Raw genomic sequence first — 17,436 nt, 5'->3', positions numbered from 1 at the left:
ACGCGAACGATTAATCAATCATTTATTTCATCAGTTGAAAGTAAAAACATAAAAAATTTTTCACTTAAAATAAATTTTAATAGCGCAAATAATAATAATTGTTATTATTATTATGTATAATAAATTTTTAACGTATAATAAATTGACATAAATAGCACAATTTAATAATTGTACTATTATGTCAGTTTTGTTCCTTGTCATTTATTTAACTAAATATCAAACTCAGCGTTTTTAAAACACTTAATAAAACATTAAACACCTTCCATCACTGAGAAATGTTTATTTAATAAAGTACCTTCAAACTCATTTACACCTGAGGATGGTCTATTCCATGAGACTGAAAACGTTACTGTTTTATTAAATAAACATTTCTCAGAGATGGAAGGTGTTTAATGTTTATTAAGTGTCATTTATTAAACCTGGTTTTGGGTTTTCATTCTTATAATAAAATTCATATAGAAAATTATGAAATCGAACTCTTATATATCTTTCAATAAAAAGAAAACATTCAACCTCACAGCAATTCGATAGCGCTCTTGTAGTGATTGCAGTGGCCCTGGTGGAAACATTTGTTTCTAGTTGATTTTAGCAACGACCGAAGATAGGTAGTCGAAAGACCAGTTAATCTACCGACTCTGCTCGCACCATCTTAGTTAAGGGTTAAAACTCTTCCTTTCCTTTGCACACTTTTACACAACGAGTTAGAATATTCTAGCTGGTTGCCTTTACACAACATAAATGGCGCACCCCATGACTAAAAGAAAAATGACGGACGTGTATTCAATTTTTTTTAAATATGGCGTCGCTACAGCCATTCTAACTAGTATATTCTAGCTCGACTTTTTTATTTGGAGAAACCTCAAATAAAAAAGTCGAGAGCAGTGGCGCGTTTTAGCTTCACGGGACTCTGGAAAATTTGCATTAGGGACCCAGGTACATACGGTATTGACTTCATTTTTCTTCTGGAAATTTTTGAGGGAGAATCCACCGATATCCTCTTATATTCAACTCTGCCCAAGCAAAAAGAAGAAAAAACTAAATAACAATTTTACGTGAAATTTCATTGAAACTAAAACAAAGTTAGATGTATGATATTTGTGAACAATTAAATGTAATCCACAAGAAAAATTCATAAATAATACTTAATTGAATCAGTACTTTTATTGCACAAAATAATAAACTAGATTAATTAATTAAACAAGAATTGGAATATGTAATTGTATTAATTAAATGACTGCAGTTTATAACAAAGAAAAAACTCTTAACAACAAATTAAAAAAATTGCAATTACAAAGAAAATTACAAGACAGATTACAGAGATGAACAAACAAAATTTATTATATCTTCATCTTTCGAGCTGAGTTGTCAGTCAGCTAATTGTAATCAACCCTATTTGAAATGCCGTTTGCGATGTACAATATTGCCAAACTACATAAATTTTTTAAAATTGATTTTGTAATTTTTAATTCTTATAACGCGACACTGGGTCGAGAATCGTTTTTTGATCCGAAGCTTAATTTCAGAGTTATTTCATTAGGGTTTCCCTTCTGTGAAACTTGACTAAACATTTCTGAAACACACTGTATATAACTGCAGCAATTCACCTACAACGTCAAAAAATGTACAGTACATTCCGATGGGTTTTCCGTTAAGATCATATTTAGTCTTCAATTACGCGTGCCTCACACGTAATTGAACTCTGTTGTTTCATGAATAAACAAACTCATTCATGAAACAACAGAGTGGTTGATTTAAAAATCAATAACGAGTTCATATTGAATTACATCAAAATCTTATGATCTATTACACGTTCTCGCGCATAAATTTTCAACACATTAATATGATCACACACATCACCATAGGTTGCACTTGCCCCACACACGTAAATGAAGACTAGATGTATGATCGATAATGAAAAACCAATCGGAATCACATTTTTCGACGTTGTAGGTGTTTTGATACGCATGTCTTGCACGCGATAACACCGCATATTATAGGATTTCTGCATTTATTCACTTAATAGTAAATTCTATGATCACCGTTATTCTAAACCAGGGGTGTTCAACCCGCGGCCCGCGGGCCGCATGCGACCCAAGGCAAGTTCCAATGCGGCCCAATAAACGTGTAAACAAAACCGACAAATGTTTTAATTTATTATTATTTATTTATTTCAACGGCATAAACTCAAAAAAAGTTTCATAAAGCCATAAACCTTTATTCATATTTTATTTTTGAGTGGAAAGAAAATATTTTCAAATACTTGGAGATGTGTGAATGCGGAAGGATTACTAAATAAAGCTGGAGTTGTGACTCAAAGGATTATAGACCCAAATTTGGGAAAAGGAGGGAAAGATGAGAAAGGACAAAAGATGTAGTAGTGAGAAACGTTAAATAGATCTTCTGTTAAGCAAATATGGACCCGTAATTTTTCAACCTTTTTCACTTCTTTATCTTTTGTCCTTTGCCTCTTTTTCCCCGCACTTGGGTCTATAATCCTTTGATTCACAACTCCAGCTTTATTTAGTATTTCTTCCAACGTTGCAAGATTTGGCTACATTGCGCCAAATGTGGCTACTTTTTTTTGTTTGACGTAAAAAATATCATTTGGCGCTTTGGCTACTTTTTGGGCTACATATTATTTATAAATATATTAGTTGAATAAAAATGCACTTTAAAATGGTGTTTCGTCGCTTTTTATTAATTAGAGACCCAAATAAAACAAATATTTGTGTTTTTCAAATAAATTTTCGTTTGTCTCTTTTATAATAAATGAATTTATCTATTTCTAAGTAAAAATTGAAAGTGTCTGTAGAAGTAATTTTTTAAAATATCCTTTTTCGTGATAAAGTTTTAATACTTATTATTATAATCTAGACATGTTAATTTTTAAGTATACTTGTATATTGGGCCACAAGTATATATTATATATACTTGTGGCCCAAAACTCCTTGACTTCTTCCAATGCGGCGCAGAGAAACAAAAAGGTTGGACACCCCTGTTCTAAACCTTACAATGGCATAGCTTATTTGCCATTTTAATAATGCATAATGCCAATTAACGTTCTTCTAACGTATTTAATGCGATCTTTCCTTATATCAGAAGCGATTTTTACTGATTTTATTACGCCTATCAGAACAAAATTACACATTGCACAGACTCATTTTCAATTTCGAAACATTATTTCATGCCATTATGGTTGACATCTGCATAAAATTTATATAATTATAAAGAATATCTTTTAATCAATAATAATGACGCAAAAATGTCAATTAAATTACAGTATAAGACAAATCAATATTTTGATATACACCTACTGGCAAATTTGATCATTCGAAACGAACACATTCAAAATGCAACTTATTGTCACTTCCAATGAAGTTTCCTTCAGGTGAATACAGCTGTCCCTTGATAGTCCGACGTTTACTAAACCGACATACTTGCGGCCGGATGGTCGAGCGGTCAAGGTGGCAGCCTACCGCTCTGGGAGACCCGGGTTCGAATCCGAACTGATCGACAAAAATCCTCAGGAATCTTTCGGAGGGTGGTCCGTTCAGATACGTCGGGCCCCGTCCCTCACCACCCGGCAGCCTCATTGTGGGCCTGGCCGAACCCATAATGGACTTGCAAAAAAGAGGTCATCTTAGTGCCCACAGGGCAGAGTTAAAAAAACCGACATGCTCAGTAGTCCGACGCACCTCCCATCAAGGTACCCGTCCCCGTTACTGCACAGAATCATGTCGCAACGTAAATCTCCCCACCCAATTCTTAAACGATGACACACATTTCGTGTGTTTACCGTGAGCAGTTCTGTTCGAACAGTTGGAGTAAGGAATATTGTAGACTACTGTTAGCAAAACAATGCCAAATATGTAATCACTGTCAGTAATCAGGACACTTTTGGTAATCCGACACCCCTTTGGTCCCATACCTGTCGGATTATCAAGGGACAGCTGTAGTTAAATTTAAATATTTTATTTTTCACTTATGAAAATCATTTAATTCATGAAGATTGCATTGTCTGCACAGGTGCGAAGTACAACTTACTATGAATATTCATAAATTCGCTTTAAAATGCACTGCATTTGTATAGTTCCCCTTTCTGACGATACGCGCTGTAAACTGTTACTGAAGCAAATGGTATCAATTTTCAGTAGGGAACTTCAGTTTGTCCTATGAAATCGCAGCAATAACTTTGTATTAGGGTTTCTCATTTTCTGACAGTGAATGAGTTAATTATGCTTTCTATTTGCAAAATTCCTCAACCTTAACACAAAATAAGAAAAAAAAGTGAATTTTTAAGAAATTTGCGGGATTTCCCGGGATAAGAAAAATTTCCCGGGTTAAAAAAACAACCGGGATACCGTTTGAGAAACCCTACTTTGTATATTGCTTATATGAAAATTACCAAATTACGTACTTAGGTATCCTTTTTCTGGCTATCTATTCCATTGGTCAGTTACGGTTTTAGGCGTAAGAATCTTGCTAGAGCATGGCGCTTCAGAGGCTTTTGTGTGTAACAGGAAAAAAATTCCCAGGAAAACCCAATTTCGTGGTGTATTCATATATTTAGATTGTATTTTTGTTGAATTTTATCGTTTATTATCCATTTTCTTCTGTTACAATTGAAATATTACATTAATCAATAACACTTTTATTTTTCAATCACGAAATTTTCAAAATTAGCGATATATATATATATATATATATAAAAGCTGATTTAATACAACTTTTCATATAGATGGATTCGTCTTATCCTTGAATAATCTGGTGTTGAATCCTATTCCTTAACTCCAAAATTCTCTCGTTATTTACATTTTTCAACAGCATAAAATCATGTTTTCTTCGGGAAAAGGAGCATTTTCCCTCGAAAATTCTGTTAATTTTACAATTAGCAGAAATATATATCTTTACACATGTTAATTAACCAATGTTCTCTTTTGTCCGTTAAATTCAATATTTTTTTGTTTTTCTTGAGCAATTAAGCTCACAAATTTTTAAGGGCAATCTTATGTTTTTTCACTAAACTAAGTTATGAGGATAAAATTTATTGATTTTTTCATGAGTATGCACATTTCAAACGAGAAGACTCTTCCCAACTCATTAATAGGAAATGTACTGTACGTGATACCATTATCCAATAAACATATAAAATTCAATACCGAATTTCTCAAAATTAAAAGGAGAAAAAAATTATGGTAATATACAGATAACTTTTTTATTGGAAACCAGACATTAAACATTTTCGCCAACTGAACAATATATACGTATATATAAATATATATTGTTATCTATTTCCAAATTATTTCCTTTTGAAGATGTTCCCTTGCGCCAAATGAACATGTTGAACTTTTACGCCTTTTTTTGAGTTAGTTTGATGGACGACGTTCTTCGAATGTCAAAATGAATTATTCATTGTGATCATAAAACTGCCTTTCCTCGTACGGAGAAATATTGGTTCACAGATGCGGCTGAAATAAACCCTGCACATCACAATGTCACGAGTTCCTTAAACACGAAATGGGGTACTTTACAATGCAGAAATGATGATGCTATAAGGTTGGCAAAAAACTAATGATTCACAGCAGTATCTATTGTTACCCCTGCTGGATAAAAGCGCTTTGTTACCTGATGATGTATATCTTTTTGGAGTGTATCAGAAATCAGACTGGAGGTGCGGGTGTCAACAGTAAAAATTTCTTCTGGAATTATGGATCAACACCAAATCATTAGTATGTTACACTAATGTTTAACCAGATATTGCAGATTATCTAGCAATTGTATGAATGTAATGGGACTTAAAAATACTTCAAAGTAAACTTAAAATGAAGTTCTATGGTCGATGTTGACAGATACATTTTTGGTCCTGAAATACAGTTATTCGATACAATCACAGAAGAACAGAAGTCTTTGTACATCAAGAGAGAGAGAGAGAGAGAGATTTATCTATTTTTGTTTTGATATAATGATTAATTTTTATTGTTGAATATGATATTTTACTATAAAATATTAACACTGGCATTAAAAATTAATTTTTATGGTCAAACTCCATTATTTCAACCAAAGGGTATTATAAAAACATTTTTTATAACTACTGTAATATTGGAGGATATAAGTATTTAAACACAAATATATAACATCTGTGGGAAAGTGAAATCACAGTTTTTTGTTTTTTATTCTGATTTCAGAGTGCAAAAATGAGATGAAATGTCAAATTGTCATTCTATGAAAACATGTCACGGATGATAACATTACAAATTGGTAAACTGTAATGATTAAAATAATCACGGACCAGAATCTGTTATTGTGGTTGCAACATTTGGATCCTGACTAAGAACAAGATTGTGCGTCGTCACCTCATCTTCCACTAAATTCCCAGTTATGATCGAACTATCCTGTAAATGTTCACTGTCTGCATTGTTTTCCAAAATTTCATCAACACCGGTCTCTGGCATTAGGGTAAGAAAAGTTTGTTCTGAATCTCCAACAGTTTCACTTGTGTTCTGTGCATTTAAAGCCACAGTCATATTACCACTGTCAGAATCATCGGAACCAATAGTGATGCCACTGGGTAAAGTTAAAACAGTATTACCACCTTCAGTAGAACTGATGGGTATCAATAAAACTCTTTGAGTTCCATCAGATGTTGGAACATTTAGTACTGCTGTACCATAAGACTGATCACCAGATAATTCTACGGGAATTTGTTGGGAGTCTCCTCCTTGATCATCTGGTACCATCATTACAATGTCTGCAACTTGATTTTCAGAATCCTCTATTTCCATTCCGATGGGATTCTCTTCTTCCATTGTTTGATCTTGTTGAACCATTGGTAGAGAGTTATTACCACAAATCTCTTCACTCGATTCTTCAGGAATATGTTCAACATTCTGTGTCTCTGACTGATCTGTTACTGCATATGTTGTACCTTCTTCTTGTGTCTGGAGTTCTTGCTGAAATGCTATGTTCTGATCAGTATCTAAAGTATTATTTACACCACTAGAACTGAGTATGTTTTCGTCTGTTTCCATTGGGACTGGAACTACACTTTGGGTCTCCTCAGTTAAATTGGTATTTAAAGGTGGGTTTGAATTAGAAGGAAACCCACCAGGTTGTGGTTCTGACGATTCTGTAATGTTTGTAGGTTCTTCTTGTAACTGATTTTCTTCAACAACATTTTCCTGCATAAAGATATTATCACTAACTTCCGATGTAAATTGCACATTATTTGATTGAGAAGTGAGGGAATTAACATTTAATGCTGTGTTTACACCCATGCCAGAGTTTCCAATAGTTACAGTCACTTGGCTACCAGGATGTGTTGCTTCCGCCACAGCTCTCGCAAGCTGATCAGTAATATCTTCGTGAGAACTGAATGTTACTGTGGCTGTTCCAGAAAGTTCTTGAGCAGCCGTAACAAGTTGCGCAGCTGCAATACTAATTTCTTCAGCAGTACTTATTCCTGGTGTTGTCTGGACTATTATCTGCTGATGGTGCTGATCCATTAAATCAGTTCCAGATGTTACAATTGTCTGAGTTTGATCCTGAACACTGTAATAAAGTTTAAAATTAATTTTATAACAGTTATCATTTGTTAAAGAAATCTTTGCAAATGAGTTTATAAATGTAAAACATACTCGGCTTGACCAGTACAAATGTGAGCTGCAAACTGGTCTTCTGAATCAAATCCATTCAAACACCCTGCACAGATAAGCTGAACTAATTCAACATTAGCTGTCAGTTGTTCACTATCATCTTGAAGTAACTGGGCTTGTTGCTGACATTCAGTAGCACTACTTTGATTTCTCATTCCTGAAAATTATTTTTTATTTAGCATTAAGTAAAATATTCATTAATATGGAAATTAAATGTATAGATAGATCAATTAAAATAATCTGCAATTTTATATTTTATGTTTAATTACACTATACTAAACAAGAGACGTTTGAAAATCATTTTGTAATATTTCTACACAAATTTTACAATAAAATTATCTCAATTTTTCCACAATGAAATGTAAAATGTGTTTACAGTTTCTTGCAACTTGTAATTTAACAATATCAAGATCAAGGATCTTTATATTGTTAAATTCTTAATTTAAATTGTTATATAAAAAAAAAACTAAAATATGCTAACATGCAGTAAAGATGATGGTAATCTGTAATATCCTCCTTCAAACTCTTGAGAAATAAATGATTGCTGGAAAACACAATCTTATGCCTCATGAGTTTGATTAAGGAATTAAAATATAGTAAAATAAATTACTTCTAAAGNACATTTTTCGACGTTGTAGGTGTTTTGATACGCATGTCTTGCACGCGATAACACCGCATATTATAGGATTTCTGCATTTATTCACTTAATAGTAAATTCTATGATCACCGTTATTCTAAACCAGGGGTGTTCAACCCGCGGCCCGCGGGCCGCATGCGGCCCAATAAACGTGTAAACAAAACCGACAAATGTTTTAATTTATTATTATTTTTAAATAAATTTAAGAAACAACTCAAGATTTGTTGAAATCTGTTTAAACTCTCATTGATTTAAATCATCATAACAGGCTTTCTTTTATGTTAATATAAAAATTTCCAGTCAGAAAATTGTATAACCCAAAATTTGATGTTCAGAATAAACTCAAAAATCAGTCACAGAATCTCTTATTATTTCAACAGTAATTGTTTGTTGTAGAATTTTGTTGGATGGCGATTATTTTATAAAAATAAATTTGAAAACAGTCTGATTTAATTGGATATTTTTTGGTTTTTTAAAGGACTTTTTTAACTGCAATGGCAAAATAGAATCATTAAATATAAAAGTATAGTGCCTGTGACAAATTTCTAGGTTATTCTTGTTTATGTTATTTAAACTACAAAAATGTAATACAGTAGAGTCCCGAAAACTCGGCACTCGGTAACCAGGCAGTTCGGATAACTCGGCCACACCCTGGCAGGGCAAAAAAAATCCTTAGTTAATTATTTTTCATTATAGACAGCTTTATGCCTCAAAGTATTTTTCTGAGGTCTGTCTTATCAGGTAAATTACTGTACACAGTGTATTCATTAATTTTCATTTTCATGTAGTAAAGGCTCTATGCCTTCATAAAGGACTTGCTTTTCCTTTGTTTAAAGGTATTTGGGCAGTTTATTCTCTGTTGTATTCTCAAGCAAACAATATATACAGTACAGTATTTTTTGAGGAAACACTCATACTTATTTTTTTTAAACCCCATTCCCAATAACTCGGCATTTTCACAAACTCGGCAACCCTTCGGTCCACATTAGGCCGAGTTTTCGAGACTCTACTGTACCATTGTAAAACAACATGGAAATAATTTTTATACAGAGATTTTTTTTGTACTCTCTGTAACATAATGTAATTTGAGTAAAGTACAGTAGAACCTCGATTATCCGGATTAATTGGGGATGAGGGTAGTCCAGATAAGGAAAAATTTGGATAATTGAAACAAATACTTTGTGTTTTAATGATAATACAACACGTTTTCTTTTTGATGACATATTGGTAATATTAAAAGTAAATACTGTATTTAAATCATGATCAAATTTTCAAGAAACAAACGTTTGTATTGAATTTGGATTACTACTGACCAATGCTAACAGACTACCTATTGTTTAAAAAGCCCTCTGGTGGCGCAAGAAGACGGATTTTATAAAATAAAAAGCAGTTGAAACTGCATTTTTATGAATAAAAATTTGACAAACCATTTATCGTTTTATGATGAGTAAAATTTTTTCGTCGTGTTCGCGGCTTTTAAGCAATGCATAAACCTTCGAAACGCGAGGCCCTTCGAACCGCAAGGCATAGGCAATGGCCTACGTTGCCCATGCCTTACGCCGCCCTTGGTCATAGAAATGATGTAATTTGAAAATAAAATTATTTATAAATACGTATGTCAAGTTATATTTTTATTATGACGCAAAATATATTTAAGAGTTTATGGCCACTGTGCTGGGTGGACGTTGTTGAAACAAAAAAAGTTATGCATTCCATCACATACATAAACAGTATCATAATTCGCCAAGTGCAAATCAGCAAATTCGTAAAATTTTTGTTTATTTTGAACAATCCAGATAATCGAGGTTCTACTGTATATGATAATTAAATATAACCCACACTGATGGTTTTCTACATATGTACAGTACATATAATAGTAGTAGTTTTCAAATTGCTATTTATGAACATGATGGTACTCATAAATGTAAAACTATGTATATACAGACAATCATGACTGCTTGTGGTGACTAGTGATAAAAAAGGAAACCACCAGTGAAGACTCCTATTCAGTTGTTAATTCTGATTCACAATTATCTGTGTACAGTTTACCTGACATTTTAAGAATGATATCAATGGAATCAGTTACATTTAGTAGTATGAATTTTATATGGTATTGGAACCTATTTCAATATCATGTAAAATTCATACTATAATTCAGCAATGAAAAATATGACTTGTTATGCTAAAAATGTTCAATAAATAATCTCTGCAGGTAGGATTTTATATGCAGAGATGATTTATTTGGCAGTTTTAGAATAATAAGTCTTATAAAAATCTTGAAAACAAACTATTTGTACAAAATATGGCAAATAAGTCCTTAACGGGTTAATTAATTAATACTACAAATAGTCTTATATTGTAAAATTTTACATTTGCTTATTCAATAAGTTATATTTATAAAAGGTCATCATCAAATATGCAGATATTCTGAAATTAATTTACCATACTTTTCAATTGTTTTTTTTATTTGATGTAAACTTAAAAATTCAAGTTTCCTTTGCCATATACTCCCTTCTAGACACACAGCAGTATCTTACTGTACTTAAAAGATATTTAAGCAAAGTACTTCTAGTGTCTACTAATCTAACTTCTTACTTTCTTCTAGGCAAAAACTACTTTAGATTGGCTGACTGTATCCTCACTATTCCATTGTGTTTGATTTCTTGATGTTGCAGCCATATCCATTTTTTGTGATCAAACTAGCACTTCATCCACTGCTGTTATATATGCATTGAAGATCCACTGCTGTTATATTACTGATTGATGGTCTTAACTTGTCCTATTGAAATTTGCCACTAAAATCATAATGTTTCTTCTTTCCTGCCAACACACTATCATACATTGACAGTCAGGTGCAGTGCTCTAATATCTGAGCAAATATGAAAACAAGTTGTAAGGGCTATCCAGAGAAAAATCACTTTTCATCTGAAGAAGTAGCAATATTAGATTGTAAGATTGGCATGATCAGAGATAGAGCCAGGTAAACTTTGGCTACTCTTGCGTGTGTAATGAGGTCAAGAACAGTTTCTTCATAATTTACACTAGCTAAACCCTCCTGTTGCAGAACCCAGAGGATAGCACAGCATATATGAGTATGGTATACATTTAGATCCAAGGATTCTTAATGATGCATAACAAGCTGATTTTGTCTAATCATTGTTTTTACTTTCAGCAAGAAACATCTGTCTTGCTGGTTGGAACCGATGGACATCCCAGTTTTCTTATTCTGCCATTGCAGTTCTCAATAATACAGACAACAGTCCTTCTAGAAATGCTGTTATTTCCTCTACCTTTCAAAGACTATGGTAATTCTCATAAAAGGTCTTCATTTCTGAGCAGACTTCTACAGAATGCATTCCATTGCACAGAATTTAAACCATACAGCTTCTACAAATGCAATAGTAAAAAAATTTTCAACTACATCTCTTATAAGAATTTTGCAAATAGATCTTAAAATTTCAAAAAATTTTCTGAGTATCTTGACCAATCTGCTCATTAGATGCATCTGACTCATTGTTGTTTGGTCATAAAGTTGTAGTTTTTCAACTCTCACTTCAAAAGTGATGTCCAATATTATGTCCAAAAATGTAACATGGTTACATTTTTATTCTAGCATTCATTGTATTTGTGAACTTTATCAAAATATTTTAAGTACACTAATCATAAAAGTTTTGTTTAAAAAAATTACAAATCTTAAATTATAATTTATTAATTAAAGTTTATACAATCAGTTTCGGAATTTTATTAGTAATTCTATGTTTCAGCAAATAAATTTCATCTAACTTTCATTGTCCTATGAAAGTTAATAAAAAAAAAAATTATGTGGTCATCAATTAAATCTTGTAGCCTCTTTTACAGTCACTAGGAAAAACCTCATGAGAACCACAAGTCTAGAGATGATCATAGTGCAATTAAAAATAATTTTAACAGAATATACTAAAGGTACTTTTTAACAATGATGCAAAAAATCAGCAAATGCATATCATTTGAAATAAAAATGAGAAATTCTATCTCACTTACAGTGTATAGATTATAAATAAAACAATATTTCATCACCTAGTTTATGATTATATATTGGGTTGAACCAAAAGTTCGTTCAGTTTTTAGAAAGAAATAAAATATACTATTTTGGAATAAATAAAAACCTTTAATTCACAATGTGTTCAACCTTCTGTTTGATAACCTTATGCCACCTGACAGGTAATTTCATAATTCCAAATTTTAATTGTGAAATTTTAATAAAAGTGAAATTTTAATAAAAATATTATGTGCAAATTCATATACATATTAACCATATACACTGTTGAACCTCGCTTAACGAGCATGATTCGTTCCAGAACCTTACTCATAACATGAAATACACGTTAAACAAAACAATTTTTCCCATATAAATTGATGTAAAATACGATAATGCGTTCCACGCCAAAAAAAAAAAAAATACTGAAATATTTTATGTATAACATTTATTCAAAGAAAATTATACANTTCAAAAATCTTACGACACTTTAGTGTGCCATCACAGTGGTTGAGAATCACTGTTCTATACCATTTAAATTATTCTGCAACAAACAAAAAAGATGATAATCTGAGAGAGTAATATCCATAGAATATGCAGAGTGACTCAAAACATCCCAGTTAAAGTCTAGAAGTTTTACATTATTATTGTTACATTTTCAACTATATTTCCTTTTGTAACGTCATACAACAAGTCTGCTTTCTGGATCAATTGGTACTTTTCCACTATCAAGAGTGAGCAATTGTCAAGTGAAAATGACTGGCAGATAAACCATTCTGTAAGCAAACCTGCATGTTGGTTTTCAGTTATAGCTCATACACAAATCTTCATAAATATGACATTTTCAAGCACACTAAGTTCATTGGCCACTGTTCCTTTTGGAATGATAGGCAATGTATGACAAAATTGCATTGCCTTGTTCAAAGACTGAAAATATTGTATGTTAATCTGCTTTATTATAATAACTATTATAACTTATTATTATAGCTATTTTTAAAATTTTCTACAATTTTAAGGGTGCAATATCACATTACCCTAAGCAATGCCAGTATCTCTGATAATACATATAAAATACTAAAATAGATTAACAATATTTTAGATAAATCCTTTTATCATCTCTCTTAAAATTTGATATGTTAATTCAAATTTAACACACAAATAACAATAATCATCAAAACTTTTTAATCATATTGACTCCTCATTTGAGTCAGCATGATCACCATAACAAGATTTATTCAATTTTTGAACTTTTTATGTTTTTACTTTATTTATTCTGAAACTGTGTGGAATAGATAGAAATGGTAATTTTAAAACATCTCCCACAATACATATTTTTGCATTTTCTTCTTTTTGTTTATACTTTAAGTCAAATTAGACTAGATTAAATAGACATTCTAATTTCTCAGGCACCTTTAAAATAATTTAATTTAACTGCATGAAATCTAACTAATGCACAAATATAAATTTTTATTCAAATTCAAAATATAATCTCTAATTTTTGGTAAAGTAATTTTTACTTTACTTATTACACAACTGTTAAAATTTCTTATAGTTTTAGCTACAGAATTAATACTAATTTTAAAAACATGAACATATAAAAAATTCTCTAATAATTATGACAATAATAATAAAATTTTTAAAAGTAAAATTAAAAATTTGAAATTAATCAATTTTGTTATTACAGCAGAGTCCCATGAACTCAACTTAATGTGGACTGAGAAGGTGACAAGTTACCAAAAATGACAAGTTTTATGGATAGTGATGATGCTAGTGAGAACCACAAGTCTAGAGATGATCATAGTGCAATTAAAAATAATTTTAACAGAAGATACTAAAGGTACTTTTTAACAATGACGCAAAAAATCAGCAAATGCATATCATTTGAAATAAAAATGAGAAATTCTATCTCACTTACAGTGTATAGATTATAAATAAAACAATATTTCATCACCTAGTTTATGATTATATATTGGGTTGAACCAAAAGTTCGTTCAGTTTTTAGAAAGAAATAAAATATACTATTTTGGAATAAATAAAAACCTTTAATTCACAATGTGTTCAACCTTCTGTTTGATAACCTTATGCCACCTGACAGGTAATTTCATAATTCCANGTTTATGATTATATATTGGGTTGAACCAAAAGTTCGTTCAGTTTTTAGAAAGAAATAAAATATACTATTTTGGAATAAATAAAAACCTTTAATTCACAATGTGTTCAACCTTCTGTTTGATAACCTTATGCCACCTGACAGGTAATTTCATAATTCCATCTGTGTAAAATTTGGTGGGTTTCTGATTGAAGAAATTACCAACATGATTTTTGATACCTTCTAAAGATTGAAATTCTATATCAGTGATTCTCAACCTTTTTTCGTCATGGTACACTTAATAATTCAAAAATTTGGCAGTACACACAGTTACTTCAATAAGTACCACAGGACAACCGGTGACATCATAATAGTGATTTTTAAATGCAGTTGGTTATTTAGATCACATTTTCTAAACGTCTTAGTAACTACTGGTAGTTACTGGTAACACCAGTTACAATTTTCAAATGCGCCCTAGGAATGTAGAACCGATTAAACTACTTGTCTGATGTCAATTATGTATGGACATTTGCAGTGGTGGCACACTTCAAAAATCTCACGACACTTTAGTGTGCCATCACAGTGGTTGAGAATCACTGTTCTATACCATTTAAATTATTCTGCAACAAACAAAAAAGATGATAATCTGAGAGAGTAATATCCATAGAATATGCAGAGTGACTCAAAACATCCCAGTTAAAGTCTAGAAGTTTTACATTATTATTGTTACATTTTCAACTATATTTCCTTTTGTAACGTCATACAACAAGTCTGCTTTCTGGATCAATTGGTACTTTTCCACTATCAAGAGTGAGCAATTGTCAAGTGAAAATGACTGGCAGATAAACCATTCTGTAAGCAAACCTGCATGTTGGTTTTCAGTTATAGCTCATACACAAATCTTCATAAATATGACATTTTCAAGCACACTAAGTTCATTGGCCACTGTTCCTTTTGGAATGATAGGCAATGTATGACAAAATTGCATTGCCTTGTTCAAAGACTGAAAATATTGTATGTTAATCTGCTTTATTATAATAACTATTATAACTTATTATTATAGCTATTTTTAAAATTTTCTACAATTTTAAGGGTGCAATATCACATTACCCTAAGCAATGCCAGTATCTCTGATAATACATATAAAATACTAAAATAGATTAACAATATTTTAGATAAATCCTTTTATCATCTCTCTTAAAATTTGATATGTTAATTCAAATTTAACACACAAATAACAATAATCATCAAAACTTTTTAATCATATTGACTCCTCATTTGAGTCAGCATGATCACCATAACAAGATTTATTCAATTTTTGAACTTTTTATGTTTTTACTTTATTTATTCTGAAACTGTGTGGAATAGATAGAAATGGTAATTTTAAAACATCTCCCACAATACATATTTTTGCATTTTCTTCTTTTTGTTTATACTTTAAGTCAAATTAGACTAGATTAAATAGACATTCTAATTTCTCAGGCACCTTTAAAATAATTTAATTTAACTGCATGAAATCTAACTAATGCACAAATATAAATTTTTATTCAAATTCAAAATATAATCTCTAATTTTTGGTAAAGTAATTTTTACTTTACTTATTACACAACTGTTAAAATTTCTTATAGTTTTAGCTACAGAATTAATACTAATTTTAAAAACATGAACATATAAAAAATTCTCTAATAATTATGACAATAATAATAAAATTTTTAAAAGTAAAATTAAAAATTTGAAATTAATCAATTTTGTTATTACAGCAGAGTCCCATGAACTCAACTTAATGTGGACTGAGAAGGTGACAAGTTACCAAAAATGACAAGTTTTATGGATAGTGATGATGCTAGTGAGAACCACAAGTCTAGAGATGATCATAGTGCAATTAAAAATAATTTTAACAGAAGATACTAAAGGTACTTTTTAACAATGACGCAAAAAATCAGCAAATGCATATCATTTGAAATAAAAATGAGAAATTCTATCTCACTTACAGTGTATAGATTATAAATAAAACAATATTTCATCACCTAGTTTATGATTATATATTGGGTTGAACCAAAAGTTCGTTCAGTTTTTAGAAAGAAATAAAATATACTATTTTGGAATAAATAAAAACCTTTAATTCACAATGTGTTCAACCTTCTGTTTGATAACCTTATGCCACCTGACAGGTAATTTCATAATTCCAAATTTTAATTGTGAAATTTTAATAAAAGTGAAATTTTAATAAAAATATTATGTGCAAATTCATATACATATTAACCATATACACTGTTGAACCTCGCTTAACGAGCATGATTCGTTCCAGAACCTTACTCATAACATGAAATACACGTTAAACAAAACAATTTTTCCCATATAAATTGATGTAAAATACGATAATGCGTTCCACGCCAAAAAAAAAAAAAATACTGAAATATTTTATGTATAACATTTATTCAAAGAAAATTATACAATATACATTGTTAAGGAGTGTGAATCATCTTTATCTTTGTTTCTAGCATGAAATGAACCAACCTGGAATGCAAATTTGATTTGCAGAAAATAAATAAAAATCAAAATACAGTAATTTCTAATATTTAATTATAGCCTTGGCATATCATTTGGCGTATTTATTATATAATGAGCTATGGTTGTTGATATTTATGTGTAACAGGTCTGAACAAAAGTTAGTAAAAATATGTGATCAGAAATGACACTAAGATGCTAGCGGAATGAGTGCNATATATTCCAATATTGAAACGACAATTTATTTTAAAATACTTGAACAGAACGAAAAATGTCAAAATTCCTATTTTTTAAAATAGAATTTCTGGTTTAAAGATATATATTATTTTAAAAATAAAATCTGGAAACTTTTTATAAAAAGCTGTTGAAGATTTTTCGTCCGGTTCTCCTGGATTTGAAATCTTTTGTGTTTGTCTAATTTTCCTAGTGCGTTACGTATTCCCTCTGCTTCTTCCGGATAAGAAACCAGGATGTTACGGTCACAACATCCGTAACTATTTTCAGAAGTAAACGACAAAAGGAAAAATTGCAATCG

At 30.8% G+C, this 17,436-nt stretch overlaps 1 protein-coding gene across 3 annotated transcripts in view; it reads right to left on the bottom strand.

Moving 5' to 3' along the window:
• Window positions 1-5,597: 5,597 nt before the first annotated feature.
• Window positions 5,598-17,436, bottom strand: part of LOC111631837 — a 53,713-nt gene continuing 41,874 nt past the window's right edge. For all 3 annotated transcript variants that reach the window (XM_023376159.1, XM_023376160.1, XM_023376161.1), the window contains 2 exons: window positions 7,635-7,809; window positions 5,598-7,548 (listed from right to left, as the gene is read on the bottom strand). In XM_023376159.1, coding sequence (XP_023231927.1) covers window positions 6,282-7,548; window positions 7,635-7,809 — 1,442 coding nt within the window. In that variant the 3' untranslated portion in view covers window positions 5,598-6,281. The remainder of the gene's footprint in view (window positions 7,549-7,634; window positions 7,810-17,436) is intronic.

The sequence above is a fragment of the Centruroides sculpturatus genome, unplaced genomic scaffold (genome assembly GCF_000671375.1).
Source record: "Centruroides sculpturatus isolate CEXI.00-Female unplaced genomic scaffold, Cexi_2.0 scaffold180, whole genome shotgun sequence".
Lineage (NCBI taxonomy): Eukaryota > Metazoa > Arthropoda > Arachnida > Scorpiones > Buthidae > Centruroides > Centruroides sculpturatus.
This window is presented reverse-complemented; position numbering and strand designations above follow the sequence as displayed.